General features: G+C 51.0%; 1 protein-coding gene across 1 annotated transcript in view; it reads left to right on the top strand.

Annotated features, from left to right (window-relative positions):
* The window catches only part of PRKCA (protein kinase C alpha), a 468,463-nt gene that overhangs the window by 405,951 nt on the left and 37,852 nt on the right, over nt 1-24,660 (top strand). Inside the window, exons 10-14 of the mRNA XM_008067537.1 lie at nt 2,558-2,695; nt 3,765-3,938; nt 5,955-6,046; nt 8,442-8,504; nt 9,323-9,461. Coding sequence (XP_008065728.1) covers nt 2,558-2,695; nt 3,765-3,938; nt 5,955-6,046; nt 8,442-8,504; nt 9,323-9,461 — 606 coding nt within the window. The remainder of the gene's footprint in view (nt 1-2,557; nt 2,696-3,764; nt 3,939-5,954; nt 6,047-8,441; nt 8,505-9,322; nt 9,462-24,660) is intronic.

Below are 24,660 nucleotides of genomic sequence, written 5' to 3'. Positions count from 1 at the left end.
CACTCTGGACCCCACACGCCCGCCTGTCCCCTTCCTGCCAGCCTCCTGCCCTGCCAGCCCAGGAAGCCCAGCTCTGCCTCCGGCCAAGAAGAGCCCACCCAGGCCGGGCAGGAAGCCTGTGCCATGTTTGTCCCCTCTGGCCGAGAAGCAGGCATCTCCTTCGTCAGGGCCCCCCCCCAGGCCTCAGCAACTGAGGCAGCCTGGGGTCCCAGAGCTATTGCAGTTGAGTTCGGAAGAGTGTGGATGTGCACGTGCTTTGTCTTCACACCCCACCTGCCTGGCTATGGCACTGTCTTTCCCTATAGCCAGACTAAGGCATGGCGGCGCAAGGTGGGCCAGGCCCACAGGGAAGGCCTGGATGCAGTGTGTGGGAGAAGCCTGTGTCTACCAGCCAGCCCATCATGTTCTGTGTCTGAGGCGCTGAGGTGTCAGGGGAAGGAGCGGTGGCTTGAGCAGCAGGAGTGGCCGCCAGAGCATTCGCAGGCGTCTGAGCACAGCTCGCCCAAGAAGGGGCTGTTCAGTGGCTGCGGGTTCTTCCGTCAGTGAGTCAGTTGTGTTTGGGTGTTCTCAGGTGTTGTGACGCCCTGGCGAGGTTAATCTCTTGTGCCTCTTTTCTGACAAGTTTTCTTATCCTAAATCCAAAGAGCAGAACAGTGGCGTGGTTGATATTTTCATCCCAAGCTTGGACATCCCAATCATTGTTTAAATTTAGCCCCGGCACAGGCAGCGTCTCAGCTCGGATGCCCTCCTGGCAGGGCTCTGGGGGCCTGGGCTGTCCTGCACAGAGGGTGGCCCTCGTGGGAGCCACAGCTTGTGTCTGGGCTCCCTCCCGCGAGTCTCCCTTAAAACCCTTCTGTCCTCGCCTGGGAGGCCAGCAAGTGTGTAGCGCGGTGTGTGCGTCTTCTCAGGGGGAGCTGCTGTGTCTGCAGGCCGAGATGCACCGCCCTCCCCTGTGCTGCCCATGGAGGTCGGACTCCACCCTGTCAAGTGCTTTCAGCCTCGAAGCAGAAGTGTCAGGGCCAACTCCCTCCATGTCCTCTCATGTCTCTCCCTCTGGTTCCCTTCATGTCTCTGTGCAAGCGGATGCGCTCAGCTGGAAGAGCACTCACCCCAGCCTTGAGGCTGTTTCCCTGTGACTCTCATCAGACGACAGTGTCGCCAGCAGTGCCGCAAGCCATACGCATGTCAGGGCTGCATTTCTACACCCGTGCAGCAAAGTGGTCCTGTGCCACCACTGTTAGGGTCGGGGCTCCAGGCGCAGCTGGCAGGGGACACTCTACTCCAGCAGGGTCTGGCAAAAGTGGGCATGTGTCTGGGGGGTGCCCAGATGAAGGATGCCGCTGCCCAAGGAGGGACTGTGAGCAGTTCCTCTAAGTCTCTGCTGCTGAAGGAAACAAGGCAAATTACATGTTTTCCCGAGTGCTGAGAACCAGTCTCACCAATGCCTGGAGCCACTGTAAAGCCCCTTGAGTGTCTTCCTCACCTTCTTGGCCATCTTCTTGTTAACTAAGGTGTGGACAGGGGTGAGATCCATTCAACAGCTTAAACCCAGGCTTGAGGAGCTCAGGCTCAGAGATGTCAGGCTGAGAGCTGCAGCTTGTCAGGTCTCTGCCATTTGGAGGGCATGCGCCATTTTACTGAGGTTGTGTCCAGTGCGAGAGTCTCTGCCCTGGGCCTCCGGGTTGTGGTTGTGGAGGTCCATCCAGCCCCCAGGACCCTTGCCCTGTCAGCCCATCCGTCTCCTTTCCACCAGTGATGCTCGTAAGGGCGGGGCCGGGCCGTAGCACATGGCCCACCCCAGGCTCCTTGGGCTTCTTTGCTGACTTGGGACATTCCCGTGGGATTTGACTTGCCATCCCCTTTCTCCTGAGCCCTTACTTCTGGCCTTCTCATGGACTCTGCACCTGGAGGGAGTCATGGCAGGGTTCCCTCCAGGGCCTCTGTGTGCCCTGGGTCCAGGCTTTCCGGGCTCCTATGGTGGCCAGTCATGAGCAGGCATTCTCCAGGCTCAGAGGGCGCTTGCTTTGCGTGAAGCCAGGTTCTCATGCATGTTATCATTCCCCAGTTCAACTCTTGACTTAGAAGAAAAAAACACAGAACGTTTGTCCCCGCTGAGCCTTTGGAAGCAGCAGTAACTCATCCCTGCAGCTTGCCGTCAAGCTCCACCCAGAAACTGTTTTCCCCGCTCTCGCCTGGGTGCAGGTTTCCTTTATGCAGATTAATTTTAGATCGGAAAATCTACAACCAAGGAAAACGTGAACACGCAGTCTACTTCCTTTATTAGGTTCACGACCGAACCCCTTTGTCCCCAGAAGGTAGCTTTCACATCCCAGCGTGAGACTCAGCTGGCGGTTGGCTGATCCAGGTGGCTGAGCCGGCATCCAGTTAAGGAAGGAAGGTTTTCCTGACTTTGCCGACTTTCCCCTGAGGAAAGTCTCACCTCCAGCTCCTCTCCTCGCCCCGTCCTACGTCCCACCTCTGGGGTGGAGTGCTGTTTTCTGTCACTCTTTCCCCAGAAAAGTGACCCATACTTTTTGTGTGTGTGCTTGTTGTTTAGAAAGCCAAGCTTGGCCCTGCTGGTAACAAAGTCATCAGTCCTTCAGAAGACAGGAAGCAGCCTTCCAACAACCTGGATAGAGTAAAACTCACAGACTTCAATTTCCTCATGGTGCTGGGGAAGGGGAGTTTTGGGAAGGTAAGGAGACAGTTGGGGAAGTGGAGGGGCTTTTGCAGAGAAGGCGGGGTCCGTTTTGTTCTCCCTGAGGTTTCTAGAACAGCTCTGTGGATTGCTCCACTATTTGTACATATTTCTCAGATGTTTTCTGCTTCATTTCATTAAAACAGCTGCTATCAAAAAGCTACAGTGGGTTAACTGTGTTACTGTTTCTCTGTGTTCAGAACAGAGGGAGTACTCCAAAACCATTGGTTGAATGATCAAGTTCCATAACCAAAACTTAAATGTTAACTTGTAGTAATATAATCATAAGGGATACTGGGCCAGGCTCGATGGCTCAGCCTGAAATCCCAGGACTTTGGGAGGCCGAGGCGAGTGGGTTGCCTGAGCCCGTGAGTTGGAGACCAGCCCGTACAGCTTGGAGGGACCTCGTCTCTCCAACTAGCCGGGCATGGTAGTGTGCACCTGTAGTTCCAGCTACTTGGAAGGCTGAGGCGGAAGGATCGCCAGAGCCCAGCAGGTTGACGCTGAGATGGCTGTGAGTGTGCCCCTACACTGCAGCCTGGGTAACAGAGTGAGACTCCAGCTCAAAAGAAAAGAGAGATACTGGGATGAGGTCTTCAGCAATCTGCCTCTATATCTCTGGCTTCTGTGGCCCCAAAGCGTACGATAGTTCCAGGAACTGGCTTTGAGCCTTTTTCTTCATCTGGGTTCCTGACATGCAGGCTCATAAAAGGTCGGTCACATCTTACTCTAAGGATGCTCCTAGAAAATGTGCCTGTTTCCTGGCTCACCCTGGTGCAGAATGCCCGGTATTCCGTTCAGTGGCCCAAATGGCTCCATGGTGTGGCAACAGCCTGCAGTAGACACATCTTCACAACTCAGCAGCACACAAATGCTGGCGGGATGCCATTGTGGTGACCTGCAGTATTTCAGAATTTGCACATCAAGTTTATGAACACGTGTTCAGTACACATTTACAAATTTCCACAAGCTGTCGCTGAGCCACCGCTGGGTTATGATCTCTGTCCCCGCCCCAGGACCAGATGTATGTTTAGAAATGTTCAGATTGTCTCTGGTCTGTTCTCAGGTGATGCTTGCTGATCGGAAGGGAACAGAAGAACTGTATGCAATCAAAATTCTGAAGAAGGATGTGGTGATTCAGGACGACGATGTGGAGTGCACTATGGTGGAAAAGCGGGTCCTGGCCCTGCTTGACAAGCCCCCCTTCCTGACGCAGCTGCACTCCTGCTTCCAGACCGTGGTGAGGACTGGGGAGTGGGAATTCTGCGGCAGGTGCAGCCAGTGTGCTCTCAGGGCTGTACCTGCACCAAAGTGTCCAGCATCCTGGTTCTTGTGGAGGAGTCTGGAGAGAGGTGTCCTGTGATGCCAAGCAGAGGTGACTGGGGACAACCTCTCATCCCTCTGTCACGGGCAGATTTTGAGCGAGCCCTCTCTGTGCTGTCCCCTGCTTGGCACGTGTGCCCTTTAATTCAGGAAACATTCATAGGAAAGCTTTTCTTCATGTCAGGTACTGCTACGACTTGAGGATACAAGCACAATAATATAATTCAGAGTCTTGGCTTCTTAAGACCAGTGGTCTGGCAGTGAAGCATGGCATTGGAACATTAGGGGACTCGAGTATATGAAAGAGTGTGTCATTCAATGCCACAGGACAGGGCGTGGCAAACTGTGGCCTGTTCTGTACGGCCCGGGAGTTCTCCGAAAGGCTGAGCAAAAAAGATCCACAGAATAATGTTTTGGGGCATGTGAAAAGTAGATGACATTCAAATGTCAGCAACTGTAAGTAGTTGTTTTGAGACATAGTCACGCTTATTCATGTACCTACTATTTGTGGTTGCGAGAGACACTCAAAATCTAAAATATTTACTGTCTGGCCCTTTATAGAAGACAGTTGCTTAGCCCTGTGATAGAGTAAAACTAAACAGGACAAAAAAGAAAATTCTAAAGCACTCAGTCAGCAGTGGGCTTTCGTGTGGCCGACAGGAAATGAAGACATTTGGGTGGCACCACATATGGCGTCACCAGAGACAGGCTTCTGACTCTTCAGAGGCCGCCCCTGTGAAATGTGACTCAGTCAGCAGCTGTCATTGTCACTCTTGCAGTTATTTTCAACTGTTCATTGGACAGAGGTTGATGTTCTCTCTTACCTCTCTCTTTTTAAACTCTCGGGGGTTCTCCTCAGTGCTTTTGGATTTTAGGCTCTTGAAATGGCTGTGTGGCCTCTGGGGAGCCACGGATCCCAGCACGGTGCCGTGCAGGCATCCCGCTCCCAGCAACTTCCCCCGCGTTTGTGTCAGTCACTGGGGAGAACAGAGCTACACGCTGGAAAAGGAGCCACACTCTGGACCCAGCCCTGGGTCTGTGCCCCTGGCTACCCTGACTGTGCGTGGACAACCACCAAGCCGAGCAACGAAGGGCACGCTAGAGTTCCTAGCGGGAAAGCCGGGGCTGGGAGCCCCGGCGCTGTCTCCAGCGGTTGTCGCCTGCTCAGGGGCGGTTGCTCTCCCGCACAGCGCGTCACCACGCTTAGGCAGACGGTGATGTTTTCCAGCAGGGAGCTGGGGTCGGTGTTCACCTTGGTGCACTGTGCTGAACCCCTCAGTGTCCTCCGTCGAGCGCAGTGTCCTTGTAAAAATGCGGGTGTGCCCGGGTCTGTGAAACATGCCCTGGGTGAGGCCATGCCACATCTGGGCATACTTTGGATGCAAGGAACATTTGCGAGCCTCTCCATTTGTAGTCTTCCCTCTCCTCCGCCCAGTGGGTACCGCTGAGCGTGTGTCGCCATCAGCCAAGAGATGGGATTCGAGAGCCCCTCTCCTAAACCTGCCGCATGGACGTGGTCCGCCTCTCGCGCTCCACAACCAGCCTTGAGACAGCTGGACGTCGAGCAGCGCTGGGCAAAATCGGATGACTGCCTGACATGGGTTCTTCACGCCATCCCTCATTGAGAAAGGGTCGTGTGTGTGGGAAGGTAGGGGGAGAGTTCTAGGCCATGACCGTAGTCGGGAGCGTCTGTGGCCGGAAGGTGCTGCCATGTTACCAGAGCCCTGTCCTGACTTTCTGCTTCCCCAGGCCTCATGCGGCAGGCTTAGAGCTTGTGTCTTTCTTTGTGAAAAGCCCTTTGGAGAGCTCCACACTGGGCAGCGCTGCCCACACGGCCCGGATTTGTGAATGAAAAGCCAGGTGTGGCCTGCAGGAAGGGAGGGCGGCCCCTGCCAGCGGGGAGGCCGCACTCATGCGTTGGCCTTGGTTGCAGGATCGCCTGTACTTCGTCATGGAATACGTCAACGGCGGGGACCTCATGTACCACATCCAGCAAGTGGGGAAGTTTAAGGAACCACAAGCAGTGTGAGTATTCTCCCTTAAGTCTGTTGACCCGGGCAGCCCCTGCTCCTGACTGGGATCTTCTGCCAGGGGAACGTGCAAGTGGGACTCTGTCCAGCTCAGGGTTGAGTGCGGCCGCCTCCCGGCAGATGCACTGTGGAATCCATTCAGCTGTGTCCTAAGTGGCGGAGACGCTGGCATGTCTCCTCATACTCAGTTCCATCCTCATGGATGGAGTCACTCACTCACCTGTCGAGCCAGCCGGTGGCTACGGGACCCTCACCGAGCGCCAGACCCTGGGAGTGTGAAGGGGCGGAGGCACTCCCTGCCCTTGGGAGCACACGCTCTAACCCAGAGTCAGAAGTGTCACCCCCCAAGTGTCACGCGTAGCTCTAACTTTAAAGGCACTCGCAGGATACCATGCAGTCTCCCAAAAATTGGGAGTGAGGGAAGAGGGTCCTCAGGGAATGCCCGGCGCAGAGGTGGGAAGAGCCTGCCAAGCTGTGAGAGGAGGCTGAGGCGAACCCAGGGAGGGCTCTGCAGCTCCGCCTGTCTAGGATGCCGTGCGAGATGACGGCAAAGGCAGGGTCTGGCGGGGCTCTGGGTGAGGAAGAGCCTACCCGGCCAGGAGGGAGCAGGGAGGGCGTCGGTCAGCCTTTATCAGGTTAGCTTTTTGCAGAGCTCTTTGGCTGGCAGGAGAAGGGAGCATGGGTGGGAATGCAGGGACGTCACGAGGGGCCTGAGACTTCCTGGGTGCGGGGTAGGCGCTGTCGTGAGGGCTTGCCCCAGCGCCAGAGAGGGAGAGCTGTCTTTGAAAAACATACTGGAGGAAGCAAAGGAGAGACTGGTGAGAGGGTGAGAAGGGAGAGGCTTCTTCAAGTAAGACTGTTTGGGATCTGGGTGGGGGCAGCTGCCCAGGAGGAGGTGTCTGGGGGCAGAGTTGCGAGCTCCTTTTGGATGCTTTTCCTGGAGGCCCCCACCTTGTCCCCTGGATGCAGGGATTCCGGAGTGGGCCGCCCAGAAGAGAGACGTGGGTACCAGGTGAAGGGGGAGAGTCGGCCATGGGGGTGGGGCTCCCCTGCCTGCGGCATCTTCCCCCTTCTCAGGGCCAAGAGGTCTCAGGGGACTCCGGGAAAGCAAGCCCGAACAAACGGCTGTTCCCTCATGAGGGTGCACAGCAGGCATGCCCCTGACGGTCACGTTCGTGGCTCCTGATCAGACTCTGGCTGTGTCCGGTCTGAAGATGAGGCCGAAGAACTGGGAAGGCTGGCTGAGGGCGGCGTGGGACTTGTTGGGTCGCAGGCTGAAAACACGTGCGGGATGTTTTTGCCGTTGTTTTCACTTCTCAGTTTTCTGGAAATGCCTGCCCTTGCTACCTCTCTTGTGTTGTGGTTGTGAAGCATTAAAATACTTGGATTATGAAATTAAGCTTTACCACACAGAGTTGCAAAGAGCAAAAAGCAAAATAGTCGCCCTATATAATAAAGTAACACAAAGATGTCAGTCTGATTCCCTTTCGTTATACTTATGTTGCAGAAAAGTTCCCCCCACTAAAGAAATACAGAAAATCATGGAAAATAATGTAGAGATCACCTGTAACCCCATCCCTTCTCCCCTTCATCCTGTCTTCTCCTGCCAGCCTTCAGGGCTGGCCCCCAGAAACATTCGGGTCCTGATCACTAGGGTTTTTTTCTCTCTGCTCATGTAGACTTGTACGGTTTATTTTTAAAAGCCTCCTGGGTGTGATATTTGCACAGGCATAGTCTTATGGCTTCTCGGACTTCAGACTCCTTAACACTATGCACATCTTAAGATATCATATCTTCCTCATTTGATTTGAGTTTCAGATTTTAACCTGTTAACATTTTGAAGTAGTAACTGCTTTTTATTATAAACTATGTTAAAAGGTAAACTCAGATCTGTATCATGGTGTGAGTCTCATTTACTACAGCACTTGGTAAGGGATGAGTAAACCAGTGAGAGTTTATCACCCACTATGCTTTGCCTTCCAGGGAGAAACTGTGTTTTCAGACACCAATGTGCTCTGTCCCCAAATAGGAACACAGGAATTTTCTCTCCCATCTCCTGACATAGCATAGTCTAACAGGTATCCATTCCCTGAATGGTTATACTAGAAGTTACTTTGTAGGTAGTAAGTTGCCCGTCCGTCTTCCCAGATGAGAAGAATCATTCCATTTCATTGGCTTAACTCGCCGTATCGCCTCGGGTGAGCTGGTGTGAGGAAGTGGGGAGGGAGGGGCCGAGGGCTGGAAGACCATGCATGTGCAGGGTGAGGCCGGTCGCTGAAAGCCTCTGGGATTGCATTCTCTTATCTCTCTGATGCCTGACCTTGAGGAGAAGTAGTGTCCAGGAGGCCGAAGAAGCATGTGAGTAGCCTGACGCTGGTTTTCTTTTGTAGATTCTATGCGGCAGAGATCTCCATTGGACTGTTCTTTCTCCATAAAAGGGGAATCATCTATAGGTGTGTATTGAAGCTCTTTTGGCAGCAGGGTGGTCGGGAGGTGTGCTGGACCTCTGTGGGCTTGTTATTCTGTGGTGGCCACTTCAGACCGGAGTTGACAGCCCCAGGTGACGGGGGCCGTCTGGACCCGCCTTTCTCTGCAGCCACGAGGCAAATCACAGCCACCTCCGGTTTCTAAACCTCATTTCTACTTTCTCTCCACTGACAGCTCCTTCCTCCACCTTTGATTTGGAGTGGAGGTCGGAGCACTGAAACCCCAACTTGGCTTTAGAAGCTCAGCAGAAGAACATGGGGAATCGGGAGTGGTGGGCAAAGACAACTGCGTTCGACGCCCCCTGTCATTAGCTGCAGTGAGGGTCTGGTTACAAAGGAGGAAGAAAGCCTTCAGTATAAGTCAAAGGGCGCTTGGTGGAGTGGAAGGGACACATGCGTGGCCCAACAAGGTGGCTCCCAACCTGCAATTTTGCAAGCCCGTTGTGTGTCAGACCCCTTCATGTGGGACATTAATGAGTCAGGTGACTGAGATCTCCCCAGACCTGCTAAATTGGAATCTCCAGGTCCACAGGCAAAGCCAAGATTGGGAATCACTAGTTTGACCACTTAGTCACTCATGCATTTAAGTACCTACCGTGTCCAAGGCACAGTGTTAGGCTCCAGAGATACAAAAACACAATAACCCCTGGTTCCTGCCCTTCGGGGATTAACAGTTAATATGCTGTCAAAATGGCAGCTGTTCAAATATTCTACCGTTTCACCAACTCCAGAGCAAACAGCGTTATATTAGGGAAGGACTTTGACATTAACCTGCTTCCTTGTAGGGATCTGAAGTTAGATAATGTCATGTTGGATTCAGAAGGACATATCAAGATTGCTGACTTCGGGATGTGCAAGGAACATATGATGGACGGAGTCACGACCAGGACCTTCTGTGGGACTCCAGATTACATTGCCCCAGAGGTAGGACCCCTCAGTTCTTGATTCCTGGCCAGGACTTTCAAACTGTCAGCACAGCCCCCCATGGGGCAGAGGGTCATTCGTGAATCACCACATCAGTGCGTGGGTCATGACCACAAAATGGACTCAACCGGGCAAAACATACTCAGAGAGAAAACAGAAGGAGCTCAGTGCATGTGGTAAGGCTGCTTTGCTTCGTGGAGCTGCTGGTTTTGCTGTGTGTCCATGTGAGCCGTTGCATGGTAAAATGTATTTCCTACAGAGTTGTGTTCAGAATAAGTTAAGAAATTTCCACTGTTGTGTGGAAGGAGTTGCTTGTGCAAATTGCTGTCTGGAAGAGCTGGGTGAGAAATGGCTTGTCAGCAACAACAGAGCAGTTAGCACTCTCAGCAGTGCCTTGTTCTTGAGCTCCCATCTAGGAGGTGTGGTCTTAAGCAGGATGGTTCTAAGATGTGCTCGTTTATGACAGTGGCTGCATTGCAGTGTCTCTCTGTAACACTTACCGAGGACTTTTCTTCTCTGTATGAAGGGGAAAAAAATGCCAGCGACAGAATGAGTTGTTACCTGGTCATTATGATCAGCTCTCTGGTCACTCACAGCCCCTTGGAGGCATAGCCTTTTCCTCGCTGACACCTGGCATGGTGGAAAGCAAATAATTCGAAGCTGGCACAGCCTCGCCTGCGGGGAACCCGCAGATGCACTGTTGGCAGCGTACCCCACACTTAGTCAACATTTTGCCTTCTGGACTTTCCTCGGAGGCAGTAGATGTAGTGGAGAAGACACAAGCTCAGGAGTCGGACCAATGTGAGCTTCAGGCTATGGAGCTCAGGAAGTTTCTTGGCCTTTCGGAGTGCCTTTTTCCAGTGACAAGTTAGGGATAATAATATCCTCTTTGCTGAGCTCCTGTGAGGACTAAAATGGCCAGTACAACATTTTGCACCTCATAGACCCTCAGTAGTAGTCATTATCCTAAAAGAGAAGCTGATTTTTATTCTTTTGTTAAGGTCTTTTCCTTTTGTTGTATTCCCAGACAGCATGGAAGCATAGACTTCACTAAGAAATTTAAATTCTGAGTTGCATGACAGAGGTGATACATAACTTACTGGGATTCTTTTCCCCCAAAAGAGCTCCCTCTTTAGACCCTCCAGACATGAGGTGAACTTAAGTAGTCATATTTTTCAAACATGAGGAATACAGAGATGGCACAGTGGAAAGCACGCCCTCTTGATGCAGTATTTATTCTGAGTCTTTTGCTGGCTGGCAGGTATTAAGCAGGCTGCAATTATGAGCGCGCAGACTTTGCCTCACAGCTCGGCAGCTGCCATAAAAGCTTAGTGAGAAGGACTGGCCACATCTGTGGGAATAAAGGTGGCACTGAATTTCATCTCCATTGAGACCAGGTCTCTCCTGATCCAACACATAGCTTCTTGGCTTCAGTAACGCCTCAGCCGTCTGATAACACCAGGGGTGACAGTGTCTGACAGAAATGAGCGTTTCTGTGTAGTTAAGGTTTGTCCGTTTGAGAGCCTTGTTTTTCTTGGGTGTTCGCTGTTATCCGTGGCGTGAGTTTCCCATTGCTCCTGTAATAGGTAACCACAAACCCAGCAGCTGAAAATAACGCAGACGGGCATCCCGTGGTTCTGGTGGCCAGAGGTCAACTTGCGCGGGATGCTGGCTTCTTCCAGAAGCTTCAGGGAGAACCTGCTCCCTGCCCTCTCCAGCTTCCGGAGGGCACCTCATTCCTCAGCTTGTGGTGCCCTCTCCCGTCCTCCATGCTCGGCCGCGTCTTCCAATCTCTCTCTGACTTTTCCAACTCTAGCCCTCCACCTCCCTCTTCTCCCACAAGGATCTTAGGGATTATTTGGGACTCACCAAGATAATCCAGGGTCATCGCCCCATCTCAAGACCCTAACTTCCCCCTGCACCGTCCCTTTTTACTATGTAAAGGCAACATACTCGCATGTTCCAGCGATTGGGACGTGGATATAGGGGAAGAGGATCTCCGTCTATCACGCCGATGATGGTGGTGTTCCGGATCAGACAGCCTCCCTGCCAGGGACCCTAAACTCTTTCCTCGCACTTCTGGGTACCTTTGAGCCTCTCTGTGCAGAGCATGATGTGCTCTCACTGCAGAGACCTTCACTGCTGAAGACTCCATTCCTCTCCTCATGTCCTCCGTACAAGTGATGATCATGGAGCAGCCACCACCATTGTCTACTGTGTGCTAGGTGCCGTGTAAACCTTCCCGTATTTAACCCTTATAACAAGTCCCGTAAGGGAGGTAACATCGAGCCCACGTTTCAGACGAGGTGACTGAGGCAATATGTGACGTGTTTAAGGCCACTTTACTGAGAAATGCCAGAATTAGGCTTCATTCCCAAGCTTAGGCTGTCAGCTCAACACTTGAGCTAGTCACATGTCCAGACAGCATTCTGGGTGCTTCCTGTGCTGAGCCACCGGGACACAAAGTGTGTCCAACAGACCCCACCCTCCAAGTGCCTGGAGTGTAGGAGAGGGGGCATTCATGTAAACAAGCAGGAACCAAAGTCTGTGCCTGGGGTCCAGCTGATCTTCATGGAAAACCAACCAATAGTAATTCCGGGTTGTTTCGCCTTTCGTGGGCATTTTTCTTCTCAAGTGTTCTGAAGTTTGACATATCGGCCATAGGAATACATGCAGCACAGAGAAAGACCAGATAGGTTCAAGGTTTCAGAATTTGCTCAAAGGTTAGACTAGTCCTGTCCTCTACGTAAATGCTCCTGTCAGGCAGAGGTAAAATAATTATCTCAGATGGCATTTTCCTTAATAGACAAAGCGGAGGCCTAAATATTTGTGCCTATTGGTTCAAAAACCTTGAAATCGGTTAAGACAGCAGCATCTCCTTAACCAGCAAAGACGGGATGGGGTGGAAAATGTCCCTAGCAGATGGGCTTTGGATCTGAGATGGAAGCCACAGGAGGGATGCTGATCGGGAAGCGCATCCTGAGTTGACATGAAGGGTCCTCTGTGCTTCGTCATAGAAGGGGTTCCTCGGGGTGCATGAGAGTCCTCGGGAGGCCGAACAAAAGTTTCCTCTGGATTCAGTCTGCCTCTGAAGTTAGTTACTTTGTATGTGTGCAATCTGGCCATCAGTCGAGTAGCTCCTGGCAGCCAAGAGTCAGACTCTACATACTAGCACTGCTCACTCTTTCCTGGAAGAGAGAGAAGCAGCAGGACAGGTGCTTCTGGTCTGTGCCCCTCTGAGTACCCCTGCTGCAGAGGAAGCAAAGCTTTTTATTTTAGTTTAGTTTTCCAGAGATGGGGTCTCCCCCTGTTGCCCAGGCTGGAGTGTGGTGGTGCGATCATAGTTCACTACAGCCTTGAACCCCTGGCCTCAAGCGATACTCCCACCCCAGCCTCCCAAAGCACTGGGATTGCAGGTGTGAGCCCCTGCACCGAGACCTAGCGTGCAGCTTTATAAAAGCGTGCCATGTGGAATCTTCCTCACGGTGTTGCCGTGGTGAGGTCTATGTTAGACCACACACAGAGGTCACCCATGATGGACTGACGGTCCGCTTTGTACCATGCCCCCCTGAGTACTTCTGGTTTGTCCCATTTTGTACATGAGCAGAGGTTCAGTGACTCCCCCAGGGTCACACAGCTGGTAACGGGCAGAGGTGGGATTTGGACTCGAGAGGTTCTGACCCAGGGCCCTATGCATTCTTTTCACATATTGCGCTGTCTCCAGAGATGTGGGAGAAAAGCAGTTAAAAGCGAGTACTTGGTTATAGGCCATCTTTTCTTGGATATCCGCTCATCTCAACTGGAATCAGGGGCCTGGGTCACAATCAGAGGTGCATTCAGGATCACGGAATCACAGTCCTGCTGTTAACACAGGCAGATCCCTTGGGAGCCAAGGGCGAGCCGGCAGCAGCAGCCCCTGCCCAGCCCACAGCATCGAGTGGCCACCCTATGGTTTCGAGCAGCCAGCACATTCAGTGTTCATATTCAGCCAGTGCAATGCTGTGCAAGGAATGCAGGGCCGGAGGAGGAGTCTGAGGACAGCTGCAAAGAGGCCCTTGGGCTGGGGCCGTGAGGAGCTGGTGACCACAGCCAGAAGAGCCAGAGTCTAGAGAAGTGGACGTGACAGTATCCTCTTGGCAGCAGCAGGTGGCCCCTCCAGCACGGCCACGGTCACCAGGGGAGAAATCTGGGGCGTAGTGGCCTGCCCTGCATCCAGCTACCTTTAAGCTGATGGGCAAATGCCTGGAAGGGCCGGTGACCGGTTGGGTTCTGAGAGCTGGAGAGCCATCCCGGGACACACAGCGTCTGCATTCCGGCCTGTGGTAATGCACACCCAGGGGTACCCGTGACAGTGGTCAGGCATTGGCCTTTTCCTGTGAAGTTCACCTGATCATTCTAAGTTGGCTCTCAGAGAACTCGCCCGGGCTGTTCTGGGGAGAAGGTCAGGGAAGCCCCAAGAGGTGGGAGGACCAGAGAGGCACAGTCATGGACTCCGAGGAAGCTAAGTCTTCATGACCTCAGAGCTGGCCGAGGACTGTGGAGGTCAAGGGGAGGGGAGGGGGCGTGGAGGGGAGCCAGCATCCCCAGTGGTGATGGCATGGGTGAGCATGAGTGTCAGGAGGTGGGAAGAAGCACACTCTCTGTGGGAATCTGTAGCAAACGGAAGCAAATCCTGTGGCACCTCTCCCAGGGAAGACAAGCTGCAGAAACTTGAGGGAGGGAGGGAGGGAAATGCTACCTCCCATCGGCGAGCAGGAGCAGAAGGAGCACCCTTCTCAGGACCGGAAGAAGGCAAGGGGCACGAGAGACAGCGTGGCAGGAAAACCACTGTCGCCTCCTGGCTGGTCCACATCTCCGGAGGGTGACACCAGGAAGGGTGGGCCCGGTCCCACGGGCGGGTGTGGCTTGGGAGGAGGGCCCCAGGGAGCATGCCCAGAGCTGAGAGGGGCTGCATGTCTAGCTGGGAAGGCTGGCGTGTGGGACAGCCAGACTGTCACTCTCCAGCAGGGCTCGCAGTCCTGGTGCAAAGCCGGCAGGGAGTGCTCAGGGCCTGGCCCTGCAGGCAGTGGGGGGGGGTCTCCCAGAAGCCACCAGCTGGGGTTGGGGCTGTGAGATGAGGCGGGAAGGCAGCTGTGTCTGTTAGAGCAGGAAACTGAGGGCCCTAGCAAAGTGCAGAGTGGGGGTGGGGCACGGGCGGGGCCAGGGCCGGGTGTGTGAGCAGGGCTCTGACTCAGGCACCTTGGGGAGGCCAGTGGCACAATCACAGCTACCGCAGTCTCAACCTCCTGGGCTCAGCAGATCCTTCCGCCTCAGCCTCCCAGTAGCTGGGACTACAGGCCTGTGCCACCACGTCCGACCGATTTTTAACTTTTTTTGTGGAGATGCATTCTCGCTTTCCAGGCTGGTCTCGAGCTCCTGGGCTCAAACAGTCCTCTTGCCTCAGCCTTTCAAAATGCTGAGATTGCAGGCAGAAGTGGGAGAGGCCAGAATCTTGATGCGGCCCCAAAGCTCTTTGTCACCTGACTCTCGCCATCTTCTCCCCGCTGCCCCCACCGAGCCCACCTCCAGACCAGCTGCACTGGCTCCTTCTCCCCGCTCAGGTTTGCCAGACCTCCCCCCCAGCCTCCACAGGGCTTTTCCTCATCTCTTTCTCCACCCGCAGACCCCGCCCATCAGGACTCAGTGTGGCTCCCTCCTTCACCTCCCTCAAGACTTAACTCAGAGGCCACCTGGGGGAGGTCTCCTGTCCTGGTGACCCTATTTAAATCTGCACACTGCAGCCCTACCCAGGCTGCGGACTGGTCTCTGCTGTGTCTCCATGGCACCGAGAGGGATGAGGACGTACTGAATTGGTGTCTCAGCGTATCCCACTGAGCTCCAGGAGGGCAACTTTCCTTGTCTGCTGATGTGTCCCTGCCCCAGGGTCTGGAGCAGTGCTGGCTTCCCGTGTGTGCGTGAGACAGACGCCTATGCTCTACACTCCCAGGTGCGGCCTTGCAGAGGTCCTGGGGTAGGGTAGAGAGGAAGCCTTGGGACTGAGTGGACTGGAGCTCTAGGCTGGCTGTTGGGAGGGTGACTCCGAGGCTGTCATGGGTGGAGGAGACGGCACATGCCTGGCTCCACTGATCCAAGAGAGCCAGCACACTGGAGAGCTGAGTGTCCGAGGGTCGATGGATCATCAGCCCAGGGCTCCAGACAGCCCTCGCTGCCCTAGAGACTTTTCCAGGCCTTTGGGGGAAGGATTGTAGAGATGAATGGAAACAAAAGAGGATCTAAACGTTCAATGAGAAAATAACTGGTCCATGTGCAGCCAGGCAGTCAGGCAGCAAATTAGCACTTGTCACTGAGAAGGGGAGGCCCTGACCCAGGGAGAAAAGCCAGGCACACCAGCCACGGCTCCGCTGAGACCTGCCGCCTCCAGCCACGGGCCCACCAGCCTGGCAAAACAGAGTGCTTGATTAAAGGAAGAGAGTGATAAGCAAAGGGCCTTGCTTTCTATCAGAGGCCAATTTCCCTCTCCCCAGGGTCACGGTACAGTGACTCCAGCCTTACAAGAGAAAATGAAGCAGCCACGTTCCCACAGATAAATATTTAAAGAGCCAGTGCCGCCTGCGTTCACGGTCTTCCTTACATTCTGTAATTCGCAGACCTTTTCTTGGAATTGTGTGGATTATATTATCTCATGTATTTTATTGTTGGCCTGCAGCCTTGTAGCCGTCTCATAACTCTCCCGGCCTCAGAGTTAATCCGTTTAGCCCTGTTCTCCAGAGCACTGGGCGCCCTCTGTGGTATTGTGGTCTGAGAGACAGATGTGGTGTCTTCCTTTCTCCTGATCCCCCCTTCCAGCTACTCTTCCAGAAAGGGCCAGCTCCTGGCTGGATTGCTGCCCCTCTGTGGATGCATCCTATGTACTGGGCCGGGGCTAAGTGCCTCATCTACTTTATTTTGTTTAATCCTACATCGATTCTAATTTCTGATTGGAGAAAGTGAAGCACAGAAAGGCTTTTGCTTATCTTCCCCACAGCCCCAATTCAAGGCACGGCCGGGCTGTAGCCCAGGGCTGAGCCACTCTACCCCGGGAGCAGAGCTGCAGATCCCTGCCAGATGCCACCCTGAGGATGCAGCGCCCACAGGTGCCAGTGTTGCTGTCACCGACCCGGTGCTTATGTTCAGGGCCCGACAGTGCTCCGATCAACTTTTACTCCTGGTGTTCTGTGGCTAGCTTGAATTGGTCCCTTATTTAGGGATTTATTTACGTCTTGAAAAAGCGAGTCCGAGACTTCTAAGCTGTCTTTCCTCTCTGACTCTGTGAGGTGGCCCCGGCAGTGGTGGGGAGGAGGTGAGTATCTGGAGCGAGATCCCTAATGTTGGCTAATTTCTTACTGTACTCTACACAGTGAGACCTGTGACTACGTTTGGTTCTCATGGTCGTCCTCCGAGGCAAGTGGTGTTCCTGCCTCACAGACAGGGAAAAGGCAGCTTGGAGGGGAGGGGTGACCTGCCAGGACTCGCAGAGGGCAAGAGGCAGGGCCTCGGCGAACACCCGTTGTCCTGGTGTCGCTGTGGCCAGACACCACCTCAGTGCGCCAGTCATTGCTGTTACCAGATGCATCTGTGAAGACCCACTAGACTTTGAGGCTTCCCGGTTCTGGGAAGTTTATTCCAGCCAATAAAGCTCCCGCAGACATAAAATTTATCCCTAACCCCCAGTTCATTCCTTTATTGTACATGTAGTGACTTGGTTCTGATGCACGGTCAGCATTTTGTATAGCTTGCTGGGGTTGGCAGAGGAGGCCAGAGGCAAGCAGGCTTCCACAGGTGGGTGCTGGGTTGGGCACCCTGCCCAGCTCTTCCTTGGCACCTGCCACCCTCTGCCACCTCCAGAAAGGAGTCCAGTGACCAGGGCTGCTGGTGATTGAGTGTGAGAACATCTGGAGAGAGGCTCAAAGGCCAATGACAATGCATTTGATTCTGGATTAATTCAGTTCTGCTGTATTTTAGCCCCTTGTGGGCTTAATAACCACCCCTGACGGGAAGACTCCCTGTTGGAGCTCAGGTGGCTTTTTCTTCATCGTATGATGAACTCTGGCTGGCACTCTGCTCTGGGAGAACCTGGAGTGACATCTGTAGAACGGGGACAATCATAGCACCTTCCTCAAGGCACAGTTTTGAGGGTTCAATTGAGTTTGCCTGCAGTGAGCTTAGCCGACCTCAGAGGAAGCACCTGTCCATCATCCTTGTCTGTTGTCCGGCAGTTGTTTTGATGACCTCTTGAGGTGTAACCACCCCAAAACCTCATGGCTTAAAACGACAGCTGCATGAGCACTGATTCTTCAGGGCCTCTGTTGGGACTCGACAGGCCTGGCCCCTGGTTGCTGCAGGGACGTTGGCTGCGGCGGCTCTGCTGGGGCCAGAGGGTCGGAGGTGGCCCTGGCTGTCGGATGTGGGCCAAGGCCCGGGTCCTCCTCTACCTAGCCCTTCTTTCCACACGGTCACTTTTCACTCGGCAGTTTCTCCTGAGCTTACTGGCCTGGTGCTGGCCGCTGAGAGGGCAGGCATGGAAGCCACGGGCTCCTGAGGGCTGCACAGGTGCTGCTGCCGTCACACTCTGTAAGTCAGTGGTGGTGAGGACCCCACAAGAAGGGCCCCGGCCTGTGTTTTAGCATAGGGATCAGCAGACTTTCTCTGCTGGGGCCTAGATAGAAAATATGTCAGGCTTTTCCTACACCTAAGTTTTAGGTTTTTGCCAAGAATTGAAATAGAGCAACTGTCCTTGCCAAAAGACTAATGTAGTCTTTTCAGTGGTTTTCGTTTTACACTTGAAAATGTAAAAACTGTGCTTAGCTCACAGGCTGTACAGAAGCCGGAGGCGGGCTGGCTTTGGCCTGCAGGCTGTGGTTTGCGGACTCCCTCTTCAGTGGGTCCTCCCCTGGCCCTCCGCCAGCCTGGGCTCTCCTTGCAGGGTTGGGTCTGCAGGGCCAAAGGGACATGGCCACTCAGGGCCCGCACCCCCACCCTTCCTGGACGATGATCTAAGGTCCTCTGGGCCTGGGATTCCCTGCCAGGTCCTCATCACCAGACCCCTTCTTCCTGTGGACACCGCTCTGCTGATGTGTGTGCTTCTGTGCCCAGTGCAGAGGTCAGCAAATGGCTGTTTGCAGGGAGTGCTGGGACAGAGCTTGGCCATGCAGGCCGGGATGCACAAGGCTTTTCCCAGCAGTATAATGGACAGGGGCCGGGAGGAGGAGTTGGGTGGGCCAGGCCTCCACATACGGGAGTGGAATCCCGGGAGTCTGTGAATTCGTAAGTTCAAACCTGACCTTCAAGGTCACTGGGGAGCGCCACGTATGAGACTGCGTTCCTCATTCCTGGAATCCCTATGTTGAAGTCCTAACCCCTCCCCCCGTGTGATTATGTGGAGATAGGGCCTTTAAGGAGTTAATTAAGGCAAAATGAGGCCATTAGGATGGGGCTCTAATCGAATATGAGGATCGTCCTTAGAAACAGAGGAAGAGACGACAGGCGTGTATACACACAGAGGAAGCAGCTAGAAGGTAGCAGTCTGCCAGCCAGGGAGGGAGGCCTCGCCAGAAACCCACCTGTGGGATCTTAATTTTGGACTTCCAGCCACAGACTGAGAGGCTCAGTGCAGACAGGTCTGAGAGTCAAAGCCTCCAGGGGACCCAGTCATAGAGGCCCCCACACTTGGGTTTTGCCTCAGTACCAGGATGAGCATCGAAGAAAGGTTCCTCCATGCTTCTGGCAGGGGGAGAGGGAAAGGAATGAATATTCTGGTACACAACAGAGCCCCTTGTGTTCTTAACTAGGTCTACCCTCAGGAGAAACTCACCTACTGGGGTTTTATCAGAACCTAACCTACCTGGGGGGAGGGAAACACCCACCTCCTGTCCCTTCCAGCTATCTTTTCCCACCTAAGGGGAGGGAGCTGAGAAGCTCTTGTGGAGTTCACAGTGCAGAGGCAGGGGCTCACTGAAAGACCTGCTCACAGGATTCCAGAGCACTTCCGCTCTCTCCACACCGTGCTGCCGCAGCACTAAAGACAAAATTACCACAATACTGCTTACCTAGCGCATCATGTTTAACCATCAGGAAAAAAATTACAAGGTGTACTAGAAGGCACAAAACCCAGTTTGAAGAAACTGAAGAAGCTTCAGAACCAAACTCAGTTATGGCAGAGATGTTGGAATTGTCCAACAGAAACATTTTAAAACTTTGATTACTATGCTAAGGGCTTTAATGGAAAAAAAAATAGGTAACATGCAAGAACACCAGGGCAGTAAAAGCAGAGAGATGGAGATTCTAAGAACAAAAAAGAAATGCTCAAGCTCAAAATCATCATCACAGAAATGAAGAATGCCTTTAGGGCTCATTAGTAGACTGGGCACAGCTGAGGACAAAGTCTTTGAGCTTGAGGCTATATAGAAATTTCTAAAACTGAAAAGCAAAGAGGAAAAAGACTGAGAAAAAAAAATGGAACAGAATATCCAAGAACTGTAGGACAAGTACAAAAGGTTTAACATATCCAGTGTGAATACCAGAAGGAGAACAAAGAAACATGCTGCGTTTGAAGCCAAAATGGCTGAAAATTTCCTTTAAATTAATGTCAGATACCAAATCGCACACCGAGAAAGCTCAAGAACACAAAGCAGGATAAATGCCAAAAGAAAATCCCAAAACATGCACCTTGGCATATCATATTCAAACTGTAGAAAATCAAAGATAAAGAATTTTGAAACAAGCCAGAGGAAAAATCACCTTATCTATAGAAAAGCAAAGACAGCAGCGTGAAATATTTAAAGTGTTGAGAGAAAAAAAAAAAAAAAACAGAAAACTAACCTAGAATATTATCCCTCAAAAGTTAAGGAGAGATAAAGACTTTCTCAGACAAAAATAGAGGGAATTTATTGCCTATAGGAGAAATGTTAAAAGACAGTCTTAGAAGGAAGATAATATAGGTCAGAAGCTTGGATCTACATAAAGAAAGGAAGAACATCAAAGAAGGAATGAGTGAAGGCAGAATAAAAACTTTTTAGTTTTTGAGTCAGAGTCTTACTCTGTAGCCCAGGGTAGAGTACTGTGGCATGATCTTCATTCACTGCAGCCTCAATCTCCTGAGCTCACGTGATTCCCAGCCATCCGAGTAGCTTGGACTATAGGCATGCTCCACCACACCCAGCTAATTTTTCTAATTTTGATAGAGATGAGGTTTCCCTATATTGCCCAGAATGGTCTTGAACTCCTGGGCTCAAGCAGTCTTCCCACCTTGGCTTCCCAAAGTGCTGGGATTATAGAGGTGAACCACCACACCTGGCCTATTTTAGTATTCTATTTTTTTTTTTTTTTTGAGTTGGAGTTTCACTCTGTCGCCTAGACTGGAGTGCAGTAGCTGCTCCCAGCCACCACAGCCTCGAACTGCTGGGCTCTGGCGATCCTTCCGCCTCAGCCTTCCAAGTAGCCGGAATTACAAGCATGCGCTCCCACGCCCGGCTGATTTTTTGATTTATTGTACAGATGAGGTCTCGCTGCTCAGGCAGGTCTTGAACCCGTGGGTTCAGGCAATCCACTCACCTCAGCCTCCCAAAGGCATGGGATTACAGGCTGAGCCACCAAACCCAGCTCTATTTTAGTATTCTTGATTGATCTAACAGTTTGTTCAAAATAATAGCAGCAATGTATTCTAATATACATGCACTTATGTATAAGTGAAATGAATGACAGCAATGATATAAGGAACAGGAGGGAGGAATTAGGACTATATTGTTATCATAAGGTACTTGCATTACCCATGAAGTGGCATAGTATTATTTGAAAGTAGACTTGGATTAGTTGTAAATGTATATTGCAAACTCTAGGGCAACCACTAAAAGAAAAAGGAAAAAATTAGTATAACCGGTATGTTAAGAAAGGGGAAAAAATGGAGTTACATAAAATGCTTAATTAAAAAACACAAAGCAGAAAAAGAGGGGACAATAAAAATAGGAACAATGAACAAGGACAGCAAATAGAAAACAATAACAAATATGATAGATATTAATTCAGCTATTCCACTAATCACTTTGCATGATTGACATTCAAATGACTGAGATCTAAGTGCAGCAATTAAAAGATAGATTGTCAGAGTGGGCCAAAAACAAGATCCAATCATATTTTGTCTACAAGAAACCCACGTTAAATATTAAGACACATATAGACTAAGTAAAGGGATGGAGAAAGATATACCATGCTAACACTAATCAGAAGAAAGCAGAAATAGCTATATTAATTTTGGACAACAGACTTCAGAGCATGGAAAGTTATCAGGGATAAAGAGGGCCATTACATAATGATAAAGAGGTCACCTCTCCAGGAAGACACAGCAATCCTTATCATGTATGCACCTAACAACAGAGCATCAAAATATGTGAAGTAAAGCCTGACAGAATTGCAAGGAGAAATGGATGAACCCACTATTTTATTTGGAGACTTCAGTACTACTCTATCAGGAATGGACAGATCCAGCAGGCAGAAAATCAGTAAGAACATAGTTGAACTCAACACCATCAATCAAACTGGATATAATAGATCTCTGTAGCCTACTTCATCCAACAATAAACTCAGAGGGAGCGTTCCACTAATGCCAGAATAGACCATATTCTGCACCATAAAACACACCTTAACAAACTTGAATAGAAATCATACAATGTCTTCTCTCAGACCATAATGGAGTTAAAACTGAAAATTAATAACTAAAGGTAGCTGGAAAGTCCCAAAAGACAAGATTAAGTGATGTACTCCTCATGAACCATGAATCATAGAAGAAATCTCAAGAGAATTTTTAGAATATTTTAAAATGAAAATGCAAGCAGAACTTATCACATGTTGTAAGTCCTTAGAGGGAAATTTATAGCATTGAATGCATATACTGGAAAAGAAGAAAGATCTAAAGTCAGCCATCTAGGCTTCCACTTTAGGAAACTAGAAAAAAGAGGAGCAAATTAAATACAAAATAACCAAAAGAAAATGAATAATAAAAGTTGAGCAGAAATCAACAAAACTGTGAATAAAAAATAGAGAAAATCACCAAACCCAAAACTGATTAACTGGTTACTTGAAAATATCAATAAAATTGATAAGCCACTAGTCAGGCTAATGAAGAAAAAAGAGAGGGAGAAAGGACACCAATTACTAATATCAGAAATGAAAGAAGGGATATCATTATAGATCCCATGTACACTGAAAGGATAAAAACAGATACCAGTGTAGAAAACTACAGACTGTGCAGGGTATAGTGGCTCATGCCTAGAATCCCAGCACTTTGGGAGGCCAAGAGTGGGAGGTTTGCTTGGATCCAGGAATTTGAGACCAGCCTGGGCAACATAGGGAAACCTTGTCTCTAAAAAAAAAAAAAGAAAAGAAACGAAAGCCAGGCATAGTGGTATGTATCTATAGTCCTAGCTTCTCAGGAGTCTGAGGCAGAAGTATCTCCTCAACCCAGCAGGTTGAGGCTGCTGTGAGCAGTGATTGTCCCACTACACTCCTGCCAGGGCAGCAGAGTAAGATCCCAACTCAAAAAAGAAAAGAAAACTACAGACTAATAACTCTCGTGAGCATAGATGCAAAAATCCTCAACAAAACATTAGCAAATTAAATCCAACTTGCATAAAAGGAATCTTCTGACCTTTGTGGGAGCAGTGCTTGGGTTCCCCTGCTCTCTGCTTTCTATTCTTACTATCCACACCAAATAACTAGGAGGTGGAAAAGGTGACTGCTGTGAGTAAATGGTAAAGCACTTAGATTGGCTTTCTTGCCACTTGAGAAGTCATTTTCTGCTTTTTCTAATCTTATATGCAGCTACAATTTTTGTCTTAATAAAAAATACATAGTTTGGGCTTCAGACTTTCCATCTTCATCTTGTGGGAGTTTTCTTAATTTTCATATAACACATTTTGTCCAAAACTCTCCAGTGTTGTACACATTTCCCCTGTGGTGTGCTGAGACCCTGGATCCTGGATAACCCACTATAGGGCATTGGTCTGTTTCTGTGTCTGTCTCCCCAGTGCCCAGCAAAGTGCCCCCCATAGAAATGTGCAGTCAGCCATCAACAGGGAGTGAGTGGAGGAGGGCACAGAGGGTGTTCCGAAACCATAAGAAAGCAGAGAACCCTGGGGTTTTGCTGCTCTGGTAAAAATCAGTGTAATTGCATGAGGGTTTTTTTTTTCTTCTTATCTGTTTGATTCACTTGTGAAGCCGTATCGAGAACAGTGTCTGGCACATAAGAAACTGACATTTGGTGGGGCATGGTGGCTCAAACCTGTAATCTCAGCATTTTGGGAGGCCAAGGTGAGGGGATTTCCTGAGCCCACAGGTTTGAGAACAGCCTGGGTGGCATGGCGAGACCTCATCTCTACAATAAGTCAAAAAATTAGCCAGGTATAGCAATGTGCACCTGTAGTTCCGGCTACTTGGAAGGCTGAGGCAGGAGGATCGCCTGAGCCCAGCAGGTTGACTCTGGGGTGGCTGTGAGTTTGCTACTGCACACCAGCCTGAGAAATGGAGTGAGACTCCAACTCAAAAAAAAAAAAAAAAAAAAGCTGACATTTGCTGGAAGAGTGGATAGAAGCCTTGGTGCTGAGAGTCTCCGAGTGCCAGCAGTCACCATGGCACACTTAATATATATTTCAATAATATTACTTTTTATGCCAGATGATTCCTCTGTCCTCCTGTGAGTCAAGTCTAGTTTATTGCCTTGGGTAGCTTTCATCCACCTGCCCTTCCTGGGGGCCAGTTCTTATTTCTAATATTAGATAGTATGGAGTAAGTGCATTTTACATACATAATGCCATTTAATTTCCTACCACATACTTGCCAGGTGGGTGATAAAATCCCAAGATCACAGCTAAGGAAATGGAAACTCAGAGATGCTAAGCAACTTGCCCCAGGTCACACAGCTTCTGGTCTCCAGCAGTTGAGTTCGGAGCTCTCACATGACAGTGTGCATCCTGTCTGCTGTTCTGGTCTTGACTGTGCTGTTAGAAAGGAGTTTGATTAGGAAGTGCCTCACCTGAGAGTCACGAGGCTTCCTGTTGATCACACACTGGTCTCAGGCCTGATGCTACAGTGAGAGTACACAGGAGACCTGAGGCCTCTCTTCCTGACCAGAACAGGACCTCATGCATGCTGCTTTGCTACTCAGAGCTGC

The sequence above is a fragment of the Carlito syrichta genome, unplaced genomic scaffold, assembly GCF_000164805.1.
Source record: "Carlito syrichta isolate Samal-C Ts95f unplaced genomic scaffold, Tarsius_syrichta-2.0.1 Scaffold309696, whole genome shotgun sequence".
In the NCBI taxonomy this organism is placed as follows: domain Eukaryota; kingdom Metazoa; phylum Chordata; class Mammalia; order Primates; family Tarsiidae; genus Carlito; species Carlito syrichta.
This window is presented reverse-complemented; position numbering and strand designations above follow the sequence as displayed.